The sequence below is a fragment of the Mustelus asterias genome, chromosome 24 (assembly GCF_964213995.1).
Source record: "Mustelus asterias chromosome 24, sMusAst1.hap1.1, whole genome shotgun sequence".
In the NCBI taxonomy this organism is placed as follows: domain Eukaryota; kingdom Metazoa; phylum Chordata; class Chondrichthyes; order Carcharhiniformes; family Triakidae; genus Mustelus; species Mustelus asterias.
Window position 1 is genome coordinate 57,075,308 of NC_135824.1, and position 19,897 is coordinate 57,095,204.

The 19,897-nt window shown below is 50.0% G+C and overlaps 1 protein-coding gene and 1 long non-coding RNA gene across 2 annotated transcripts in view; one reads left to right on the forward strand and one right to left on the reverse strand.

Annotated features, from left to right (window-relative positions):
• Positions 1–1,102: 1,102 nt before the first annotated feature.
• On the reverse strand, positions 1,103–11,126 carry LOC144511456 (uncharacterized). The gene is made up of 3 exons (XR_013500826.1): positions 9,955–11,126; positions 7,432–7,519; positions 1,103–1,119 (listed from the first exon to the last, which is right to left on the reverse strand). It is a non-coding gene; the product is annotated as an uncharacterized LOC144511456 (long non-coding RNA).
• A 1,400-nt stretch (positions 11,127–12,526) lies between these two features.
• Positions 12,527–19,897, forward strand: part of LOC144511442 (uncharacterized) — a 69,905-nt gene continuing 62,534 nt past the window's right edge. Inside the window, exon 1 of the mRNA XM_078241800.1 lies at positions 12,527–15,454. Coding sequence (XP_078097926.1) covers positions 13,276–15,454 — 2,179 coding nt within the window. The 5' untranslated portion in view covers positions 12,527–13,275. The remainder of the gene's footprint in view (positions 15,455–19,897) is intronic.

Consider the following 19,897-nt stretch of genomic DNA (forward strand, 5'->3'; position numbering starts at 1 on the left):
TCGCCCACTGTTAAATAATTCATCCTTCAATAATACGGGCGCACGGTGGCACAGTGGTTAGCACTGCTGTCTCACAGCTCCAGGGACCCAGGTTCGATTCCAGCCTTGGGTGACTGTCTGTATGGAGTGTGCACATCGGCCCCGTGTCTGCATGGGTTTCCTCTGGGTGCTCCGGTTTCCTCCCACAATCCGAAAGACATGCTGGTTAAGTGGATTGGCCATGCTAAATTGCCCCTTAGTGTCCAAAGTCTTGCAGGTTAGGTGGATTGGCTATGCTAAATTGCCCCTTAGTGTCCAAAGATTTGTAGGTTAGGTGGATTGGCCATGCTAAATTGTCTCTTAAGTGTCCAAAGATGTGCAGGTTAGGTGGATTGGCCATGCTAAATTGCCCCTTAGAGTCCAAAGATGTGCAGGTTAGGTGCATTGGCCATACTAAACTGCCCCTTCGTGTCCAAAGACTTGCAGGTTAGGTGGATTGGCCATGCTAAATTGTCTCTTAAGTGTCCAAAGATGTGCAGGTTAGGTGGATTGGCTATGCTAAATTGCCCCTTAGTGTCCAAAGATATGCAGGGTAGGTGGATTGGCTATCCTAAATTGCCCCTTAGTGTCGAAAGATGTGCAGCTAAGGTGGATTGGCCATGCTAAATTGACCCTTAGTGTCCAAAGATGTGCAGGTTAGGTGGATTGGCCGTGCTAAATTGTCCCTTAGTGTCTAAAGATGTGTAGGTTAGGGGGATTAGCGGGGTAAATACGTGGGGAGAGGGCCTGGGTGGGGCGCTGTGTCGGAGAGTCGGTGTAGACCTGATGGGCCCAATTGGCATCCTTCTGCACTGGAGGGATTCAATGATTCTAAAAGGGAGAAAAATTGCATTTATATAGCACCCTTCACAATCTCGGAGCATCCCAACTTTCCTTGCAGCCAATCAGTGAAACACTTTGGTAATGTTGTAAGTGTGGAAGACAACTTGGTACACAGCAAGCTGCCACACCAACAGCATGTTAATAGTGGCAGGATCAGCCAGTTTAGTGATGTTGATGGAGGGATGAGTGTTGTCCAAGACACTGGAGAACAGTTCCCCTGATCTTCTTCAAAATAGCGTCCGTGGGATCTTTTATTTTCTGTGGCGAAAGGGGGAAAGAGAGGATCATGGTTTAAGATCTATTAGATGAAGAGTAAGGCAAGTCTTCTCTTTCTGCCACTTGGCACTTTTTCTCACTCGAATCCTCACTTATCATGTTTAGGTTTTATAAAGGAAGCAGAAGCAATCAAGTGAGCCTACCAATCATTCGGAAGATTCCTCAGTCAACGATGATTAGCTTTCCAAGCCTCGGGAAGACCCTGAGCGGAGCCACCCCCTACACTCAAAGCGAAGACAAGCTCAAGTTTTATTTTAGTGGCAGCGAGAGGAGCCAGCCGAAGTTGGCACTCACCAACTGGAAGGGGGCAGGGTACAAAAATGTGCCGAGGTATCGCACGTTCAGTGTCATTTCCCCCGATGAGTTGGCCAGTGGCTTGTCTGTTGGCCAAATAAGCCTGGAGAAGAGGGAGCCGGGAGCCGGTCCTATCAATTGCGTCGACAGCAAAAGAAGGTTCAGGAAATCAGAAATGTTGGACAAGAATAAAAAATACTTGTTGGATTCCACGCAGGGTGAGTGCCAACAATGCTGGGTGTTACAGGTCAGGTTGGACACTTCAAGGTGTTCTATGAAGCTCGCCTGACCTGTAATGTTTTACGTTGAGTTTGGCTGGGAGGAGCATGAAAGGTTTCACTTCAGGTGTGAGTCAACTGACCCACGAGGAGCTTTTATCAAAAACAAAGTTTACAAACACAAAGAACAATGCAGCACAGGAACAGGCCCTTCGGCCCTCCAAGCCCGTGCCGCTCCCTGGTCCAAACTAGACCATTCTTTTGTATCCCTCCATTCCCACTCCGTTCATATGGCTATCTAGATAAGTCTTAAACGTTCCCAGTGTGTCCGCCTCCACCACCTTGCCCGGCAGCGCATTTAATTAAGAATATTGTTGATATGTACAGTTACACACTTAGCAAGAACTTTTAATAATTACAAACAAGAAACACAACGATCAGGATAATGTGTAACTCTTAAAGAATATCGCTAATGTGTTCCAACCAAAGGCAAGATCCAATACACAAAACCCTCCAAATAAGCACAATGCAGCGTAGGTTGATGCCCACTCATTACAGGAATCCAGCCTCCTGAGTTGAGTGCTGAAAATCCCTTGTGAAGAAACTCAGAAGAGGTTGTAGTCGAATCTGTTCCTCAAAACACAGCTTCTTTAAGGCAAGATGGCAATAAGCCCCTCCTTCAGCTAACTGATAATAGTTTCAAAACCAAACAAAGAGAAGAACAGGGAGGGAGAGAGAGAGAGAGAGAGACTGCTTCTTAGCTTGCTGTTAAACTGCACCCAACACACACCCCAAAACAAAACTGAAAGCCCAAAGGAAAAAACCCCCATCACCTGACCACCACCACTTAGCTCCACCCCACCAATGACATCGTTGAAGCTGTAAGCTGGATGATTTTTTTAAAGAAAGAATCTTTCTTAACGGTACACTCACATGACACTGGATATAGATTTAAGATAATTGCCAAAGGGCATAGGCAGAGTACAACATGTTTTTCTTCGTGTATCTTCACATGCATGTCCGTTTTCCCTCTGGGCAACAGTGGGGAATGGATTTGCACGTTGATTATCAGCCCCTTGAACTGTGTCATGAATGCTCCTTCCATGGCCAGCAAAATCCTGGCGAGGACTTGAGCTCAGAGCTTCTAGTTCTCTTCTAAGGAGACTACAATTGCGCCACAGGACCCGTAATTCAGTGGGTTGCTGTGATCAGCAACGCACTGCCTGAAGGTGGATTCAATCAAGCTATCAAAAGCGGATTTAAGTACATGAAGGGGAATAAACGCCAAATTGTTCATTGGGCGGCACGGTGGGTTAGCACTGCTACCTCACAGCGCCAGGGACCTGAGTTCGATTCCAGATTCAGGTCACTGTCCGTGTGGAGTCTGCACATTCTCCCCGTGTTTGCATGGATTTCCTCCAGGTGCTCTGGTTACCTCCCACACTCCAAAGATGTGCAGGTTAGGTGGATTGGCTATGCTAAATTGCCCCTTAGTGTCCAAAGATGTGTAGGTTAGGTGGATTGGCCATGCTAAATTGCCCCTTAGGATCCAAAGATGTGCAGGTTAGGTGGATTGGCCATGCTAAATTGCCTCTTAGGGTCCAAAGATGTGCAGGTTAGGTGGATTGGCCATGCTAAATTGCCCCTTAGGATCCAAAGATGTGCAGGTTAGGTGGATTGGCCATGCTAAATTGCCTTTTAGGGTCCAAAGATGTGTAGGTTTGGTGGATTGGTCATGCTAAATTGCCCCTTAGTGTCCAAAGATGTGTAGGTTTAGTGGATTGGTCAAGTTAAATTGCCCCTTAGTGTCCAAAGATGTGCAGGTTAGGTGGATTGGCTATGCTAAATTGTCGCTTAGTGTCAGGGAGATTAGCAGGGTAAATACTTGGGTTACGGGGATAGGGCCTGGGTGGGATTATTGTCGGTGCAGGCTTGATGGGCCGAATGGCCTCCTTCTGCACTGCAGGGATTCTATAATTCTAACACATCCCTTATTGCTATTAATTGCCTTTGTTGAAGCTTTGAAGAGGGACGTGGATGAAATTCAGAGACTGTTGAAGTTCCCCATGACGGAAGGTTTATCCGCCTGGAAGGTGCCGGAACCAGTGGAGAATGAGTACGTATATGAACCCTTACAACCCAAACTTCCCAAATGGCAATGGGAAAACTGTAATTGGTGGAAAGGAGAAAATGTGGGAAGTGGAAGGCATGGTCCCCTTCACAAAGAAGGGTATAATAGTCATTGGAGGTGACTCCCTTGCTGGAATAGGACTGGATCAGCAAAGAGCCAGTCTGGACTCAGTGGGTTGAATGGCCTCCTTCTGTGTCCGATGCTATGGGTGGTGTCTCTGCCTCTGAGATAGAAGATTCAGGTTTGAGAATCAATGGCCTCAGAAAGAAAGTGGGTTTGTAACTCGGCCAAAGAGCTTGCTTGCCAACCTGTAACTCCTGCCAACCTGTCTATGGCACACAGGTGGTTGGCAAGAGCAGGAGATTCTCCTGGTCAGCCATGCTTAATGCAGAATGGCGCAGCCCTCCAGCTGTAGCCTCTAGGTAGCGATGTGTTCCTGGAAGAATGAGCCGCGGAAACAGGTTTCTTTTTATTCATCCATGGGACATGGGCGTCGCTGGCTACCCAGCATTTATTGCCCATCCCTAGTTGCCTGAGGGCAGTTGAGAGTCAACCACATTGCTGTGGCTCTGGAGTCACATGTCGGCCAGACCAGGTAAGGATGGCAGAATTCCTTCCCTAAAGGGACATTAGTGAACCAGATGGGTTTTTCCGACAATCGACAATGGTTTCATGGTCATCAGTAAATTCTTAATTCCAGGTTATTTTTATTGAATTCAATCCGTGGCGGGATTCGAACCCGGGTTCCAAGCTGAGTTTCTAGATTAATAGACTAGCGATAATACCACTAGGCTTCCCCCTAAGGTGTAAGTGTGTGGTTCATCGGCTTTGTGCCTCCCTAGGCGAGAGAAGAGCTTGTATTTGAGAGAAGGAGAGAGTTCAGGAGAAGCGTCTTTACTCAGAGGGTGGTACAAATGTAAAACTCCACAGAGTGGTTGGGATAGGCAGCACTGATGCAGTTCAAGGGAAACTGGACGAGTGCATGAGGCAGGAAGGAATGGAATGATAAGGTGGGATGAAATCGGATGGGAGGAAGTTCATGGAGAGAACAAATGCTGGCATAGGCAAATTGGGTGGCACAGTGGTTAGCACTGCTGCCTCACAGCGCCAGGGACCCGGGTTCGATTCCGGCCTCGGGTCATTGTCTGTGTGGAGTTTGCACATTCTCTCCGTGTCTACGAGGGTTTCCTCCAGGTGTTCCGGTTTCTTCCCACAGTGCAGGTCAAGTGGATTGGCCATGCTGAAGTGCCCTTTAGTGTTCAAATATGTGCAGGTTTAGTGGATTGGCCATGCTAGATTGCCCTTGATGGCCAAAGATGTGCAGGTAAGATGGATTGACCATGCTAAATTGCCCCGTAGTGTCTGGGGGATTAGCAGGGTAAATATGTGAGGTTACGGGGATAGGGCCTGGGTGGGATTGTTGTTGGTGCAGACCCGATGAACCTAATGGCCTCCTTCTGCACTGTAGGGACTCTTATGGTTCTATGAAAGGTCTGTTTCTCTGTAGACTTGATATAACTCTACATAAATGCAAGACATTTGTTTCCATATATATGAGGGAAGAATTGGTTTCCCTTTCTTGCTTTCTGATATTCTCCTTCTGTTTCTCTCGATAGACAGCCAGCCCAGCTATTAGTAAACCCATGTAGATGGGCACCGAGTTGCCCCCACATTAATAGCATTTCATTGAGATATGAGGACTGAAATACCTTCCTCCGAACCTGCGTCCCTCCCCATTCTACCTCATTGCTGATACCAACAGGATTGTGTAAAAGTTGCATTTATCATAATAAAATATAAATTACTGTGTAGTTTTTCGCTCGTTATCTCAACTTGAGAAGGAACTTCTTGACTGAGAGGGTGCTGAGTCTTTGGAATACTCTACCCCACAGAGCTGTGGAAGATCAACCACTGAGCTTGTTCCATATAGAAACCGATGGATTTCTGGATATAGTTACACCAAGGGACTATGGGGATGGATGGTGGGAAGAACTGAGTAAAGATAATGATCAGCCATGGTCCGTTTGAATGGCGGAACAGGCTCGAGGGGCCAAAAACAAGGAAGAAACTACAAGGGATTGTGAACGTAGCCCAGTCCATCACACAAACCAGCCTCCCATCCATTGACTCCGTCTACACTTCCCGCTGCCTCGGCAAAGCAGCCAGCATAATCAAGGACCCCACGCACCCCGGACATTCTCTCTTCCACCTTCTTCCGTCGGGAAAAAGGTACAAAAGTCTGAGGTCACGTACCAACCGACTCAAGAATAGCTTCTTCCCCGCTGCTGTCAGACTTTTGAATGGACCTACCATATACCAGGGCAGCAAGGTGGCACAATGCCTGCCTGCCTGCCTCACAGCGCCAGGGATCCAGGTTCAATTCCCATGTTGGGTCACTGTCTGTGTGGAGTCTGCACGTTCTCCCCGTGTCTGCGCGGGTTTCCTCTGGGTGCTCCGGTTTCCTCCCACAGTCTGAAGAATGTACTGGTTAGGTGGATTGGCCGTGCTAAATTCTCCCTCAGTGTACCCAAACGGGCGCCGGAGAGTGGCGACTAGGGGATTTTCACAGTAACTGCATTGCAGTGTTAATGTAAGCCTACTGGTGACACTAATCAATAAACTTAAAATTAAAACTTAATATTAAGTTGATCTTTCTCTACACTCTAGCTATGACTGTAACACTATGACTATGGGTGGCATGGTAGCACAGTGGTTAGCACTGTTGCTTCACAGCCCCAGGGACCTGGGTTCGATTCCCGGCTTGGGTCACTGTCTGTGTGGAGTTTGCACATTCTCCTCGTGTCTGCGTGGGTTTCCTCCGGGTGCTCCGGTTTCCTCCCACAGTCCAAAGATGTGCGGGTTAGGTTGATTGGCCATGCTAAAATTGCCCCTTAGTTGTCCTGAGATGCGTAGGTTAGAGGGATTAGCGGGTAAATGTGTAGGGATATGGGGGTAGGGCCTGGGTAGGATTGTGGTCGGTGCAGACATGATGGGCCGAATGGCCTCTTTCTGCACTGTGGGGTTTCTATGAACACTACATTCTGCACCCTCTCCTTTCCTTCTCCTCTATGAACGGTATGCTTTGTCTGTATAGCGCGCAAGAAACAATACTTTTCGCTGTATCCCAATACACACGACAATAATAAATCAAATCAAATCAAATGGCCTACTCCTGCTCCCATGATTGAACTCATTACGAAGTTACACTCTCCTCTACACTGAGGGGACTGAACACTGACCAGGTGACCACTTGTCGGAACACCTTCGCTCAGTTCACAAGTGTGACCCTGACCTTTCTGGTCGCTCGCCGTGTCCATTCGCCACTTTGCTCTTATGTTCACATTCCTGTTCGTGGCCTGCCGCAACATTCCAGTGACACCTAACGCAAACTGGAGGGACAGAACCTCATCTTCTGATTAGGCACTTGGACTTAGCCTTCTGGACTCAACATTGAGTTCCACAGCCTCAGACCATGAACTCTGACCTCCACTTCTCTTCCCTCAATCATTGGCGGCCTTCAGTTGTCTATTAGGGCTGGAGCTCTGGGATTCCCTCCCCCAACCTCCCTGGCGTTCTTTAAAAGACTCCCGGAAACTTATCTCTTCGGCTAAACTTTGGTCCTAATAAGGCTCAGTGTCAAATTTTGCTCACCTAACGCTCTCGTGAAGCACCTTGGGACATTTTATGAAGTTGTTTTCACAGGCTAAGCTTCCAAAGGGCAGAGGATCTTGAAGGAGAACTGGAGATTGAGAATGAAAGCAGAGTCTGAAGTGAATAAAAAGCTAAACAATATCTGCGAACCATAATATTGCCTGCACTGCCAACACTAGGTGGATATATTATCATAGAATCCTTACAGTGGAAAAGGAAGCCATTCGGCCCATCGAGTCAGCGCCAACTCTCGGACAGAATATCACAAACACCCTATCCCCACACATTTGCCATGGCCAATCCATCTACCTGCTTCCCGCTGCCTCAGAAAAGCAGCCAACATTGGACAATGTTAAGGGGCAATTTAGCATGGCCAATCCACCTAACCTTCACATCTTTGGACACTAAGGGGCAATTTAGCATGGCCAATCCACCTAACCTACACATCTTTGGACACTAAGGGGCAATTTAGCATGGCCAATCATCCTAACCTGCACATCTTTGGACTGTGGGAGGAAACCGGAGCACCCGGAGAAAACCCACGCAGACACGGGGAGAATGTGCAAACTCCACACAGACAGTCACCCAATCATAGAATCATAGAAACCCTACAGTGCAGCAACTGGCCATCTGGTCCATCGAGTCTGCACCGACCACAATCCCACCCAGGCTCTACCCCCATATCCCTACACATTTACCCACTAATCCCTCTAACCTACGCATCTCAGGACACTAAGGGGCAATCAACCTAACCCGCACATCTTTGGACTGTGGGAGAAAACCGGAGCACCCGGTGGAAACCCACGCAGACACGAGGAGAACGTGCAAACTCCGCACAGACAGTGACCCAAGCTGGGAATCGAACCCAGGTCCCTGGAGCTGTGAAGCAGCAGTGCTAACCACTGTGCTACCGTGCTGCCCAATCGAACCCGGGTCCCTGGCACTGCGCCTCCGTGCCACTCTAAGTTCTTGGAGGTTTTGTCACGAGACATCCTGCCTGCCATATTCCCTCCAGTTAAAAGGGCTTGTGGAGTCATGAGAGATACCACACAGAAACAGGCCATTCGGCCCAACTCGTCCATGCCGACCAGGTTTCCTAAACTGAACTGGTCCCATTTGCCTGCGTTTGGCCCATATCCCTCTAAACCTTTCCCATCCATGTATCTGTCCAAATGTGTTTTAAATGTTGTAATTGTGCCCGCCTCTACCACCTCCTCTGGCAGCTCATTCCATACACGCACCACCATGAAAACGTTGCGCCTCAGGTCCCTTTTAAATCTTTCCCCTCTCACCTTTAACCTATACCCTCTAGTTTTGGACTCCTCCTACCCTGGGGTAAAAACCTTGGCTATTCACCTTATCGATGTCCCTCATGATTTTATAAATCTCGATAAGGTCACCCCTCATCCTCCCACGCTCCAGGGAATAAAGGTCCCAGTCTATTCAGCCTCTCCTTATAATTCACACCTTCCAGTCCCGGTAACATCCTTGTCAATTTTCTTTTGCCCCCTTTCCAGTTTAACAACATCCTTCCTATAGCAGGGAGACCAGGATTGTACGCGGTACTCCAAATGTGGCCTTACCGATGTCTTGTACAGTTGTAACATAACGTCCCAATTCCTGTACTCAATGTCCTGACCGATGAAGGCAAGTGCGGCAACTGCCTTCTTCACCACCCTGTCTGCCGGTGACGCCTCTTTCAAGGAATCTGCACCCCTAGGTCTCTCTGTTTGACAACACTCCCCAGGGTCCTACCACTAACTGTGCAGAGCATAAACACTAGGAAAGATCAGATTTGCGTTGGTATAGCACCTTTCATAGCCATCGATATCCCAAAGCACTTTATGCAACCAATGAATGTAGAACAGGGCGGCGTGGTAGCACAGTGGTTAGCACTGCTGCTTCACAGCTCCAGGGTCCCGGGTTCGATTCCCGGCTCGGGTCACTGTCTGTGTGGAGTTTGCACATTCTCCTCGTGTCTGCGTGGGTTTCCTCCGGGTGCTCCGGTTTCCTCCCACAGTCCAAAGATGTGCGGGTTAGGTTGATTGGCCAGGTTAAGAAAATTGCCCCTTAGAGTCCTGAGATGCATAGGTTAGCGGGATTAGCGGGTAAATATGTGGGGTAGGGCCTGGGTGGGATTGTGGTCGGTGCAGACTCGATGGGCCGAATGGCCTCCTTCTGCACTGTAGGGTTTCTATGATTTTCTATGATCGTGCCTTTACCTCAGTAAGCTAAGTTGGGCGTGGGGCTGTCCAGAAATTGTCTGGGGTTGGGGAGGGGGAGGAAGGTCTGAGCCAGCTTTATCAGACTTGTTGTGTGGCTACAGTGGTAGCACCATGTATGACCGAAGGACTGACTTCCCCCCCGCACCCCCCGGTCTCAAGGTCTCACCAACACACCAGCTCCCTGCATCCAAGGTATTGCCAGCACCTTCCGTGGCAAAGTGTCCCTAGTTTATTTCGGCCAGAGTTGATCACCCTGTGAACCTGTTTTGCCGATGTTGATTGAGGGATAAATACTCACCATGGATAACTCTCCTGCACTTCTTCAAAATAGCCCCGGGTGAGATCTTTTTACACCTCCTGAGAGAGCATCCAAGGCCTTGGCTTGACATTTCATCCAAAAGACAGCATCGCCAACATTGCAGCACTCCCTCACTCCCGGTGTCGGCTTTGCTTTTGGTGCTCGGTCCTCCAAACCCAACCTGGTCAAGGTAAGGGTTCTACCACCATACACGTAAATTCCATGTGGCAGTTCCCCACAAATATCGACACAAGCACGTATTCTGGCCTCGGGTCACTGTCTGTGTGGAGTTTGCACATTTTCCCTGTGTCTGCGTGGGTTTCCTCCGGGTGCTCTGGTTTCCTCCCACAGGTGGATTGACCATGCTAAATTTCCCTCAGTGTCAGGGGTATTGGCAGGATAAATATGTGGGGTTATGGGGATAGGGTGAGATTATCATCGGTGCAGACTCGATGGGCCAAATGGTCTCCTTCTGCACTGTAGGGATTCTATGGATTCTATTCTATGGATTAATTCCCCAATGTGTGGGTTAGGTGAATTGGCCGTACTAAATTATCCCTCAGTGTCGGGGGAGGGACTAGCAAGATTGTGGTCAGTGCAGGTTCGATGGGCCAAATGGCCTCTTTCTGCACTACAGGGATTCTATAACTCAACGGTAAGGATATATAGTAAAGGCAAAATACTGCGGATGCAATCTGCAAACTGAATCTTGGGGTTATTGGGTTTACATATAGAATATTGGGTTCCTCTCAATAAGTTAAAAGCAAAATACTGCTGGGATCTGAAACAAAAATGGAAAATGCTGAAAAAGCTCAGCAGGTCTGGCAGCAACTGTGGAGAGAGAATGGACCCAAAGTTTTGAGACAGGATGACCTTTCATCAGAGCTGGATTATATTGGGAGGCATGGTGGCACAGTGGTTAGCACTGCTTTCTCACAGCGCCAGGGAACTGGGTTCGACTGTCAGCTTGGGTCACTGACTGTGCGGAGTTTGCTCTTCTCCCCGGGTCATAAAATCACAGAATCATAGAATCCGTACAGTACAGAAGGAGGCCATTTGGCCCATCGAGTCTTCACCAACCACAAACCCACCAAGGCCGTAACCCCACACATTTCCGCTGCTAATCCCCTTGATACTCGAGTCAATTTAGTACGGCCAATCCACCTAACCCACACATCTTTGGACTGTGGCAGGAAACCGGAGCACCCGGAGGAAACCCACGCATACACGGGGAGAATGTGCAAACTCCACATAGACAGTGACTCGAGGCCGGAATTGAACCCGGGTCCCTGGCGCTGTGAGGCAGCAGTGCTAACCATTGTGCTACCGTGCCATCTGCGTGCGTTTCCTCCGGGTGCTCCGGTTTCCTCCCACAGTCCAAAGGTGTGCAGGTTAGGTGGATTGGCTATGCTAAATTGCCCTTTAGTGTCCAAAAATGTGCGGGTTAGGTGGATTGACCATGCTAAATTGCCCCTTAGTGTCCAAAGATGTGCCGGTTAGGTGGATTGGCTATGCTAAATTGTCCCTTAGTGTCAGGGGACTAGTTAGGGTAAATACATGGGGATACGACAATAGGGCCTGGGTGGGATTGTGGCTGGTGCAGACTCGATGGACCGAATGGCCTCCTTTGGCACGGTGGAGAATCTGACAAAGGGTCATCTGGACTCCAAATCTCAGCTCTTTTCTCTCCTTACAGATGCTGCCAGACCTGCTGAGATTTTCCAGCATTTTCTCTATTGGTTTGCGATTCCAGCATCTGCAGTAATTTGCTTTTATACTTTAGAGAATCTATATGGGGGCCGAGACAGGCCATTCGGCCCAACCGGTCCATGCTGGTACGTTCCTGCTCCATTCCCTGCCATCTTTCCCATCAGAAATCTACCATCACAATTCTCCCTCACACATTCCCGAGCTGCCCCTGGAAGTTGAAAGAATGGGATTTACACCAACAGGCACAGCAGTTCTTTTTGTTTTCAAATGGAGCTTGAAGCATCCCTCTCAGAAGTAAGTGCACAGAGGGGAGAGAGGGAGGTTTATGAGTGAAAGAGAGTGAGTTTGACCGTTAAACTCTGAGGTCTCCCGGGCTGCCCGGGAGGGTTGGTAACCTGTTCTCCCGCGAGAGCCAGTTACCAACTCTCCCGGGCCGCCCGGGAGGATTGCTCATTGACTCGCTCTGTGCCATCCCGGGAGAGTTGGTAACCGGTTCTCCCACGAGAGCCAGTTACCAACTCTCCCGGACCGCCCGGGAGGATTGCCAGTTGACTCTCTCTGCGGCAGCCCGGGAGGGTTGGTAACTGGCGGCTGTGTTTACCTGACTTTCCAAAATGGCGGCGGCTGGAGGGAGAGGGACGAGAAGACGGGTAAATCCAGTCGGCAGATTCGTCAGATCGGACCAGGACGGCGGGTTAGCCGCAGGAAATTGAGGGGGGAGGAGGATGGATCCCCCTTGATAAAAATTAAAGGGATTAAAATCAGTGATTTGGGGGGGAGATTGGCTCCTTGATCTGTTTCCTTGGTGGTGGCGAATGTGCGGACGGGAGTGACAGTGCGCAGTTTTCTCTCCTCCCCCCCCCTCCCTCCCTCCCTCCCTCCAGGACAACAATCGATTCGATTAGTCAGAGAAGCGGCGGCGGCCCCGGGACAGAGACACACGGAGCGGCGGGGGAATGGAGGCAGCGGCCCCGGGCGCCATCACTCCACAAAGCCGAGCCCGCGAGGGGCACAGAGCGCGTTAGGCCCCAGGCCGGACCGGGACCTCGATTAGTGAGCGCAGCCCAGACAGGGGGGGCCGCGTATCCTGGGGGGAGAGAGAGAGAGGAGGGGAACCAGACCTCCCCCCATCCCTTCCCGAGGGGAAACCAGACCCTGAGACCCCCCCTCCCGAGGGGGACAGGCTTTAAACCCCCAGTCAGTGAGTAAAGATAATTTAACCCCCCCTCCCTAGTCAGCAAAGGGTTAAATCTCTCCCAGTCAGTGAGTAAAGACGATTTAACCCCCTTTCCAGTCAATGAGTAAAGAAAATGTGAATCTCCCCCAGTCAGAGTAAAGAGAATTTAACCCCCCCCCTCCTCCATCAGTGAGTAAAGGAAATTTAAATTCCCCCAGTCAGAGTAAAGGGAATTTAGCCCCAGAGTAGAGAGAATTTAAATATCCCCCAGTCAATCAGTGAGCAAATAGAATTTAACCCCCGCCCCAGTCAGTGAGTAAAGAGGCTTTACATCTCCATTCAGTGGGTTTGACCCTCCAGTCAGTGGGGGAACAGGGTTATCCCCCACTCCAGTCAGTGGGGGAACAAACTTTAACCCGATCTCCACAGAAGGGATGGAGGTGAGGAAGAGTCCCGGAGGGGGAGGCCAGCTGGAGAATAATAACCTGTCACAGCAACTGGAGAGTAATACCGAGCTAGGGGTGAGCTACTGCCTTGGTCAGGGTGACAAATTCCTGGGGCAGGCTGATTTCGAGCTCCAGAGAGGCTTTAACCACAGTCAGTGCAATAATACTGACCTTGGAGAGCAGCAAAAGAATAATACTGAGCTAGGAGAGAGTTACTGCTGTAATCAGAGTATTAATGCCCTGCGACAGGCTAATTTCCATCTCCAAAGAGGTTTTAACAACAGTCAGAGTAATAATACTAACCTGGGAGTGGGTTACTGCCATAGTCAGAGTGGCAATTCCCTCCTCCAGGCTGACTTCCAGCTCCAGGGAGTCTTTAACCACAGTCAGAGTAATAATACTAACCTGGGAGAGCAGCAGAATGCAAATATTAACCTAGGAGGGGGCTACTGCAATAGTAAGGGACATAATACCCTGGGACAGACTGCTGTCCAGCTCCACGAAGGCTTTAACTACAGTCAGCCTGATAACACTGATTCAAGAGAGCAGCAAGAGGATAAAACTGACCTGGGAGTGAATGACTGCCATAGTCAGGATAGTAATACCCTGGGAGAGATGGAGGTCGGTAATACCCCTGTTAAGGAAGACCAACCTCACCAGCTAGTGAATACTGACCTGGGCAGGGGCTACTGTCACAGTCCGAGTGATAATACCCCGGGAGGTGATGATCAGGAGGGGGTGGAGGTTAGGGATACCCCTCTGTGCAGAGACCAGCCCCACCAGCTGGAGAATAATACTGACTCAGTGGATAGCTGGCGCAGTCAACCTAATGGACAGAGAGATCAGCAAGTGAATAATACTAACTCGGGAGTGGGCTGCTCTCAGCATGCTAACTCTCTGAGCCAGAGTGGTGCCCCTCTCGGGGAGGACCGACTCTGCCATACTAATCTGGGCGAGGGCAACATGAGCGGTCAGGAGAATGATAGCCCAGAAGAGGATGAGAGGCACAGCCCAGGCAGTGGAGACCACCCGTGCCAGAGAGAGAGGGAGATAATCGATAACCAGACTGGGATAATGGTTAACAGCGGGTCGGCAGCACTCGAAACTGAGGAAGAGATTGTTCACCCGGACAGCGAGAAAGGCGTGAGAGGGGGAACTGGCGATTGCCTGTTAGAAACTGTGACGAGAGGAGAACCCAAAGAACAGAGGAGGCAGGAGCTAGCGCTGTCGACGGCGGCTGAGAGGGGAAGCCGGTCGGAGATTGGCGCAAACGGGCTGGCACCAGAGGATGGGGAGTGTGTGGCAGGAATCGATGTATCCACGCAGGAGCTGGCGAGCGGATCAAAGGAAGGAATACACCAAGAACGGGGGGACGACGGTGATGGAGGCAAGGATGCGCTGACAGAGGAAACTGCGGAAAAGGGAAACAAGGAGGGCGTAAGTCTGGAGCTCCAGGTGCCCGGGGTCAGCTGTGTGGAGGAGGAACGCGTGGCGGAGGAAAGCCGCCTTGAGGCGGGGACGGTGGGGGAAGAGGCGAGAGAGCAGGGCATGTCTGCAGTACAAATGAGAGACCAATTCACACAGTGTGTGTCAACAGAGGCAAGGCTGCAGGAAGTGAAAATTGAAGCAATGCAGAAAGGGGAGCATAACACGAGCAGCAGTGAAAACAGAAGAGAGATGGGCAGCGAGAGGAGCTGCCAAAAGCTCGATCTGACTGTGGTGCAGCAGACCAACACGACTGGCCAGGACACCACCGAGGGCCAAGACGACAACCAGGGGAAAGCGAATTTCAGATTGATTTTGGCAGTGGAGAGCTCTGCAGTCCAGCAGCTGGAGGGGGAGTGCAGGGCTACTGAATCAGACACTGAGGGGCCATTACCCACGGGGGCTGGCACTGCCAGGCTGCAGGCGCCCACCTCGGCGTGCGACAGTTGCTTTGAGCATTCCGCCTCCCCCCGGATGCGTTTGGATTTGCTCTCCCCCCTTGGGCAGGACATGACCCATCCCCTCGCCTTGACCCCCTCCCCCCTGGACCAGGCCAGCAATTCCTCCTCACTCTTGCCTTCGGTGGACACCCGGGTAAAGCAAGGCGTGAAGCGGGTAACCTTTCCCTCGGACGAGGCCATCGTGTCTGGAGCAGTGGAGCCTAAAGACCCCTGGCGACATGGTAATTGCCTGAAATGTTATTTTCCTTTTGCGTTTCTCTTGAATCTCTCTTCACAAGTCTCGTGGGTTAAACACATTTAAAATGTTCGTATGGTCTGAGCTTCGTTTGACACAAATTGTCCCATCCTTGGTCACCTGCTGTACGACAGAGTGGCAACAGGGGGCTGCCGCAAATTGCCCTCAATGCCCCTAGTCTGAGAAAAGGGAGCACCTGAATTTACGCTCCGTTTCGGCTGGAAAATCTGTTTGCTATTTTGGGTGTTAGGGCCCCGAAACGGGCAGTTTTTGTGGATAATCTTGCGCGTGAGCAGTTGCCCTGTTCTGGCGTGCCTGTGAAATGCCCACAAATCACGATTGAGCTTAACAGTGAAGCCCACTGAAGTCAAATAGCCTGCTGTGGCACTACTTGCCTTGTGGGTAGAAAGCAAAGTTTTGGGTGAGATGTGGCGGGGGGGGAGGTGGGAGATCTTGTTTCTGTGTATAAGTTAGGATAGAAGTAGGGGACAGGGGAGTGTGTGTGTCTTTTTGTCTCATGCCTGTCTTCAGCGATCGGACAACAATTTGATTAAGATTTTCTTGAGTGATTTAAGAACTGATTGTGTGCCCACCTGATCCTTTCTACTCCTGGCAGAAAAACATTGAGCTGTCATTAATGTTAACATTCTGTTTGTCCCATTGGGCTGAGACAAGTCACCTTGAAGTTGTCGATGCTCACAATCGAAACAAAAATAAAATTCAACAGTGAGGAAGAGATAAGAGTGTGTGTGTGTGTGTGTGTGTGTGTGAGAAAGACAGTACACAGCGCTATTAAACAGTGGAATCTGGCTCCATGTACAGTTGCCACCTCCCATCCCACCACCTGTTTGGGTAGCACATCAACAAGTATGGGCTGCACTCGTGGCTTTCCGAGGTGCAATGCCATGTTTGTGGGATGCTTTGAGCTAATTACCAGGCTGCATTCCAGCTTTTATAGGGATCAGAATTCCCACCTCCCGGAAACCGCAAGCTTCGGATGGGGGAACGGTGCCGTGGTGTTTCAGAGTCCCTCGGTGCTTGCTCTCGCTGTGAGAGGCCAGACTGTGTCTGCGTAGAAATAAAACTGTGGGACGTGGAGGGTGAGGGACGCACTTGGAACACAACCGCCCCGAATTCTTTCCCCAAACATCGTAGCATAGATAACTGGAGCCAAATAGAAAATGCACAAGTTAGCCTGTGAAAAGGGAAAGGGATGTTTTAAATCTCAGACCAGGTGTGACTGTTTAAAGTTTATTTATTTATTAGTCACATTAACACTGCAATGAAGTTACTGTGAAATTCTCCTCGTCGCCACACTCCGGCGCCTGTTCAGCTCAATGCACCCTAACCAGCACGTCTCTCGGACTGTGGGAGGAAACCGGAGCACCCGGAGGAAACCCACGGGGAGAAACGTGCAGACTCCGCACAGACAGTGACCCAAGCCGGGAATTGAACCCGGGTCCTTGGCGCTGTGAGGCAGCAGTGCTGGGTGGCACAGTGGTTGGCACTGTTGCCTCTCAGTGCCAGGGACCCGGGTTCGATTCCCAGCTTGGGTCACTGTCTGTGTGGAGTTTGCACGTTCTCCCCGTGTCTGCGTGGGTTTCCTCCGGGTGCTCCGGTTTCCTCCCACAGTCTGAAAGACGTGCTGGTTAGGTACGTTGCGCCGGAGTGTGGCGACTAGGGGAATTTCGCAGTAACTTCATTGCAGTGTTAATGTAACCTTACTTGTAACTAATAATAAATAAACTTTAATCACTGTGCTTCCGTGCCTCTCATTCTCAGCTCCTGTATGACCAGCTGAGCCTCAGCGCCTCCCCTAGTGAAACCCTCATTTGTGCCTCTACCCTGGATCGATAGTTCCAGTGCTCTCCTGCTGCCCTCCTCCTTGCAAACCTGAGGTCATCTAAAACTCTGCTGCCCCTGCTTTAACCATGTCCCTTATCGACGCTGTTCTTGCTGACCTCTCCTGTTTCGACAATGCCTCAATTCTAAATTTTCCTTCCTTGATTTTTAATCCCTCTGTGGCCTCATTTCTGGCCCAACAGCCCACTGAGGTCTCTGCCTTTCCTCTCCTTGGGGCGTCTTGAACGAGCACCCCCCAATTTATATTACTCCACATTTGCCGAATGTGTTTTCAGCAGCCTGAGTTCTGGGATTCACTCCCTAAACCACCTCCACCTCTCTTTCCACCATTCAGACGCTACTTGGAACCTTTTTCACTTCTCCTAATTGCTACTTAAAGTTTATTTATTAGTCACAAGTAGGTTTACATTAACACTGCACTAAAGTTACTGTGAAATATCCCTAGTCGCCACACTCCGGTGCCTGTTTGGGTCAATGCACCCTAACCAGCGCATCTTTCAGACTGTGGTAGGAAACCGGAGCACCTGGAGGAAACCCACGCAGACACGGGGAGAACGCGCAGACTCCGCACAGACAGTGACCCAAGCCAGAAATCGAAGCCGGGTCCCTGGAGCTGTGAAGCAGCAGTGCTCACCACTGTGCCACCATGCCGCTCCTTAATTGGTTAACGTAATTGGTTCAGTGTCAGATTGTCCAATAGTTTATTTATTAATGTCACGAGTAGGCTTACATTAACACTGCAATGAAGTTACTGTGAAAATCATAACACTTCTGTTAGGTGTTCTGGGACATTGTACTATGTTAAAAGGAAAGGAAGACTTGCATTTATATAGCACCTTTCACGACCACTGGACTTTACAATCAGTACTTTTGAAGTGCCTGCCCCCCTCCCTGCCCCTCTGCGTCGTGGGGTAGCCACACACACTCCCACCCCTGCTCTGAGATAATGACTGTGGAATCTTTGACATTCACCCAAGCAGGTGAATGGGGCCTCTGTTGGATGTGTCCTCCGAAAGACAGCATCTTCAACAGTGCAGCAGTCCCTGGAGGTAAATGTGAGGTCATCCATTTTGGTCGGAATAACAGCAAAATGGACCATTATTTAAATGGTAAAAGATTGCAGCATGCTGCTGTGCAGAGGGACCTGGGTGTCCTGGTGCAGGAATCTCAAGGAGTTGGTTTGAAGACGCAGCAGGTAATTAAGGCGGCAAATTGAATTTTGTCCTTCATTGCTAGAGGGATGGAATTTATAAACAGCGAGGTTATGTTGCAGCTGTATAAGGTGCTGGTGAGGCCACACCTGGAGTGCTGTGTACAGTTTTGGTCTCCTCACTTGAGAAAGGATATACTGGCACTGGAGGGGGTGCAGAGGAGATTCACTAGGTTGATTCCGGAGTTGAGAGGGTTGGCTTATGAGGAGAGACTGAGTAGACTGGGGCTATACTCGTTGGAATTCAGAAGAATGAGGGGAGATCTTATAGAAACATATGAGATTATGAAGGGAATAGATAAGATAGAAGCAGGGAAGTTGTTTCCACTGGTGGGTGAAACTAGAACTAGGGGGCATGGCCTCAAAATACGGGGGAGCAGATTTAGGACTGAGTTGAGGAGGAACTTCTTCACCCAAAGCGTTGTGAATCTGTGGAATTCTCTGCCCAGTGAAGCAGTTGAGGCTACCTCATTGAATGTTTTTAAGGCAAGGACAGATAAATTTTTGAACAGTAAAGGAATTAAGGGTTATGGTGAGCGGGCGGGTAAGTGGAACTGAGTCCACAAAAAGATCAGCCATGATCTTACCGAATGGCAGAGCAGGCTCGAGGGGCCAGATGGCCCACTCCTGCTCCTAGTTCTTATGAGTGTCAGCCTAGATTTTTGTGCTCAAGCTCTGGAGTGGGACTTGAAGTGGAGATGCCGGCATTGGTGGCAACCTGATGTTGTGAGACTTCTTACTGTGGGACTTGAACCCAGAAGCTTGTGATTCCGCGGTGAAAGTGCTACCAGCTGAGCCACAGCCACCACCAAATTAAAAGTGCCTTATAGAATCCCTACAGCGCAGAAAGAGGCCATTCGGCCCTTCGAGCCTGCACTGAAAACAATCCCACCCGGGCCCTATCCCCGTAACGCCACATATTTACTCTGCTAATCCCCCTGACTCTAAGGAGCAATTTAGCCTGGCCAATCCACCTATCCCCACATCTTTGGAGTGTGGGAGGAAACCCACACAGATACGGGGAGAACGTGCAAACTCGACACAGACAGGAGGCTGAAATTGAACCCGGGACCCTGGCGCTGTGAGGCAGCAATGCTAAACACTGTGCCGCCCTAAATGCATGTTGCTGCTGTTGTGTCAGATCTGAGGGTATGACGCTGTAGCAACAACATGCACTCCAGTTGCTTCGACATTATCACCAGTGTCTTGGCCACCGACAGTATCCCTGTGACAGCAGCAATGGCACTCCGTTAGATGGGGGGGCCTGAGCAATATGCTGGCACTGCATCACTCCAGTTTAGTTTGCTGCAATCCATTAAAGCAGGGATCTGCAATCATGACCAGAATCCCCTGCCT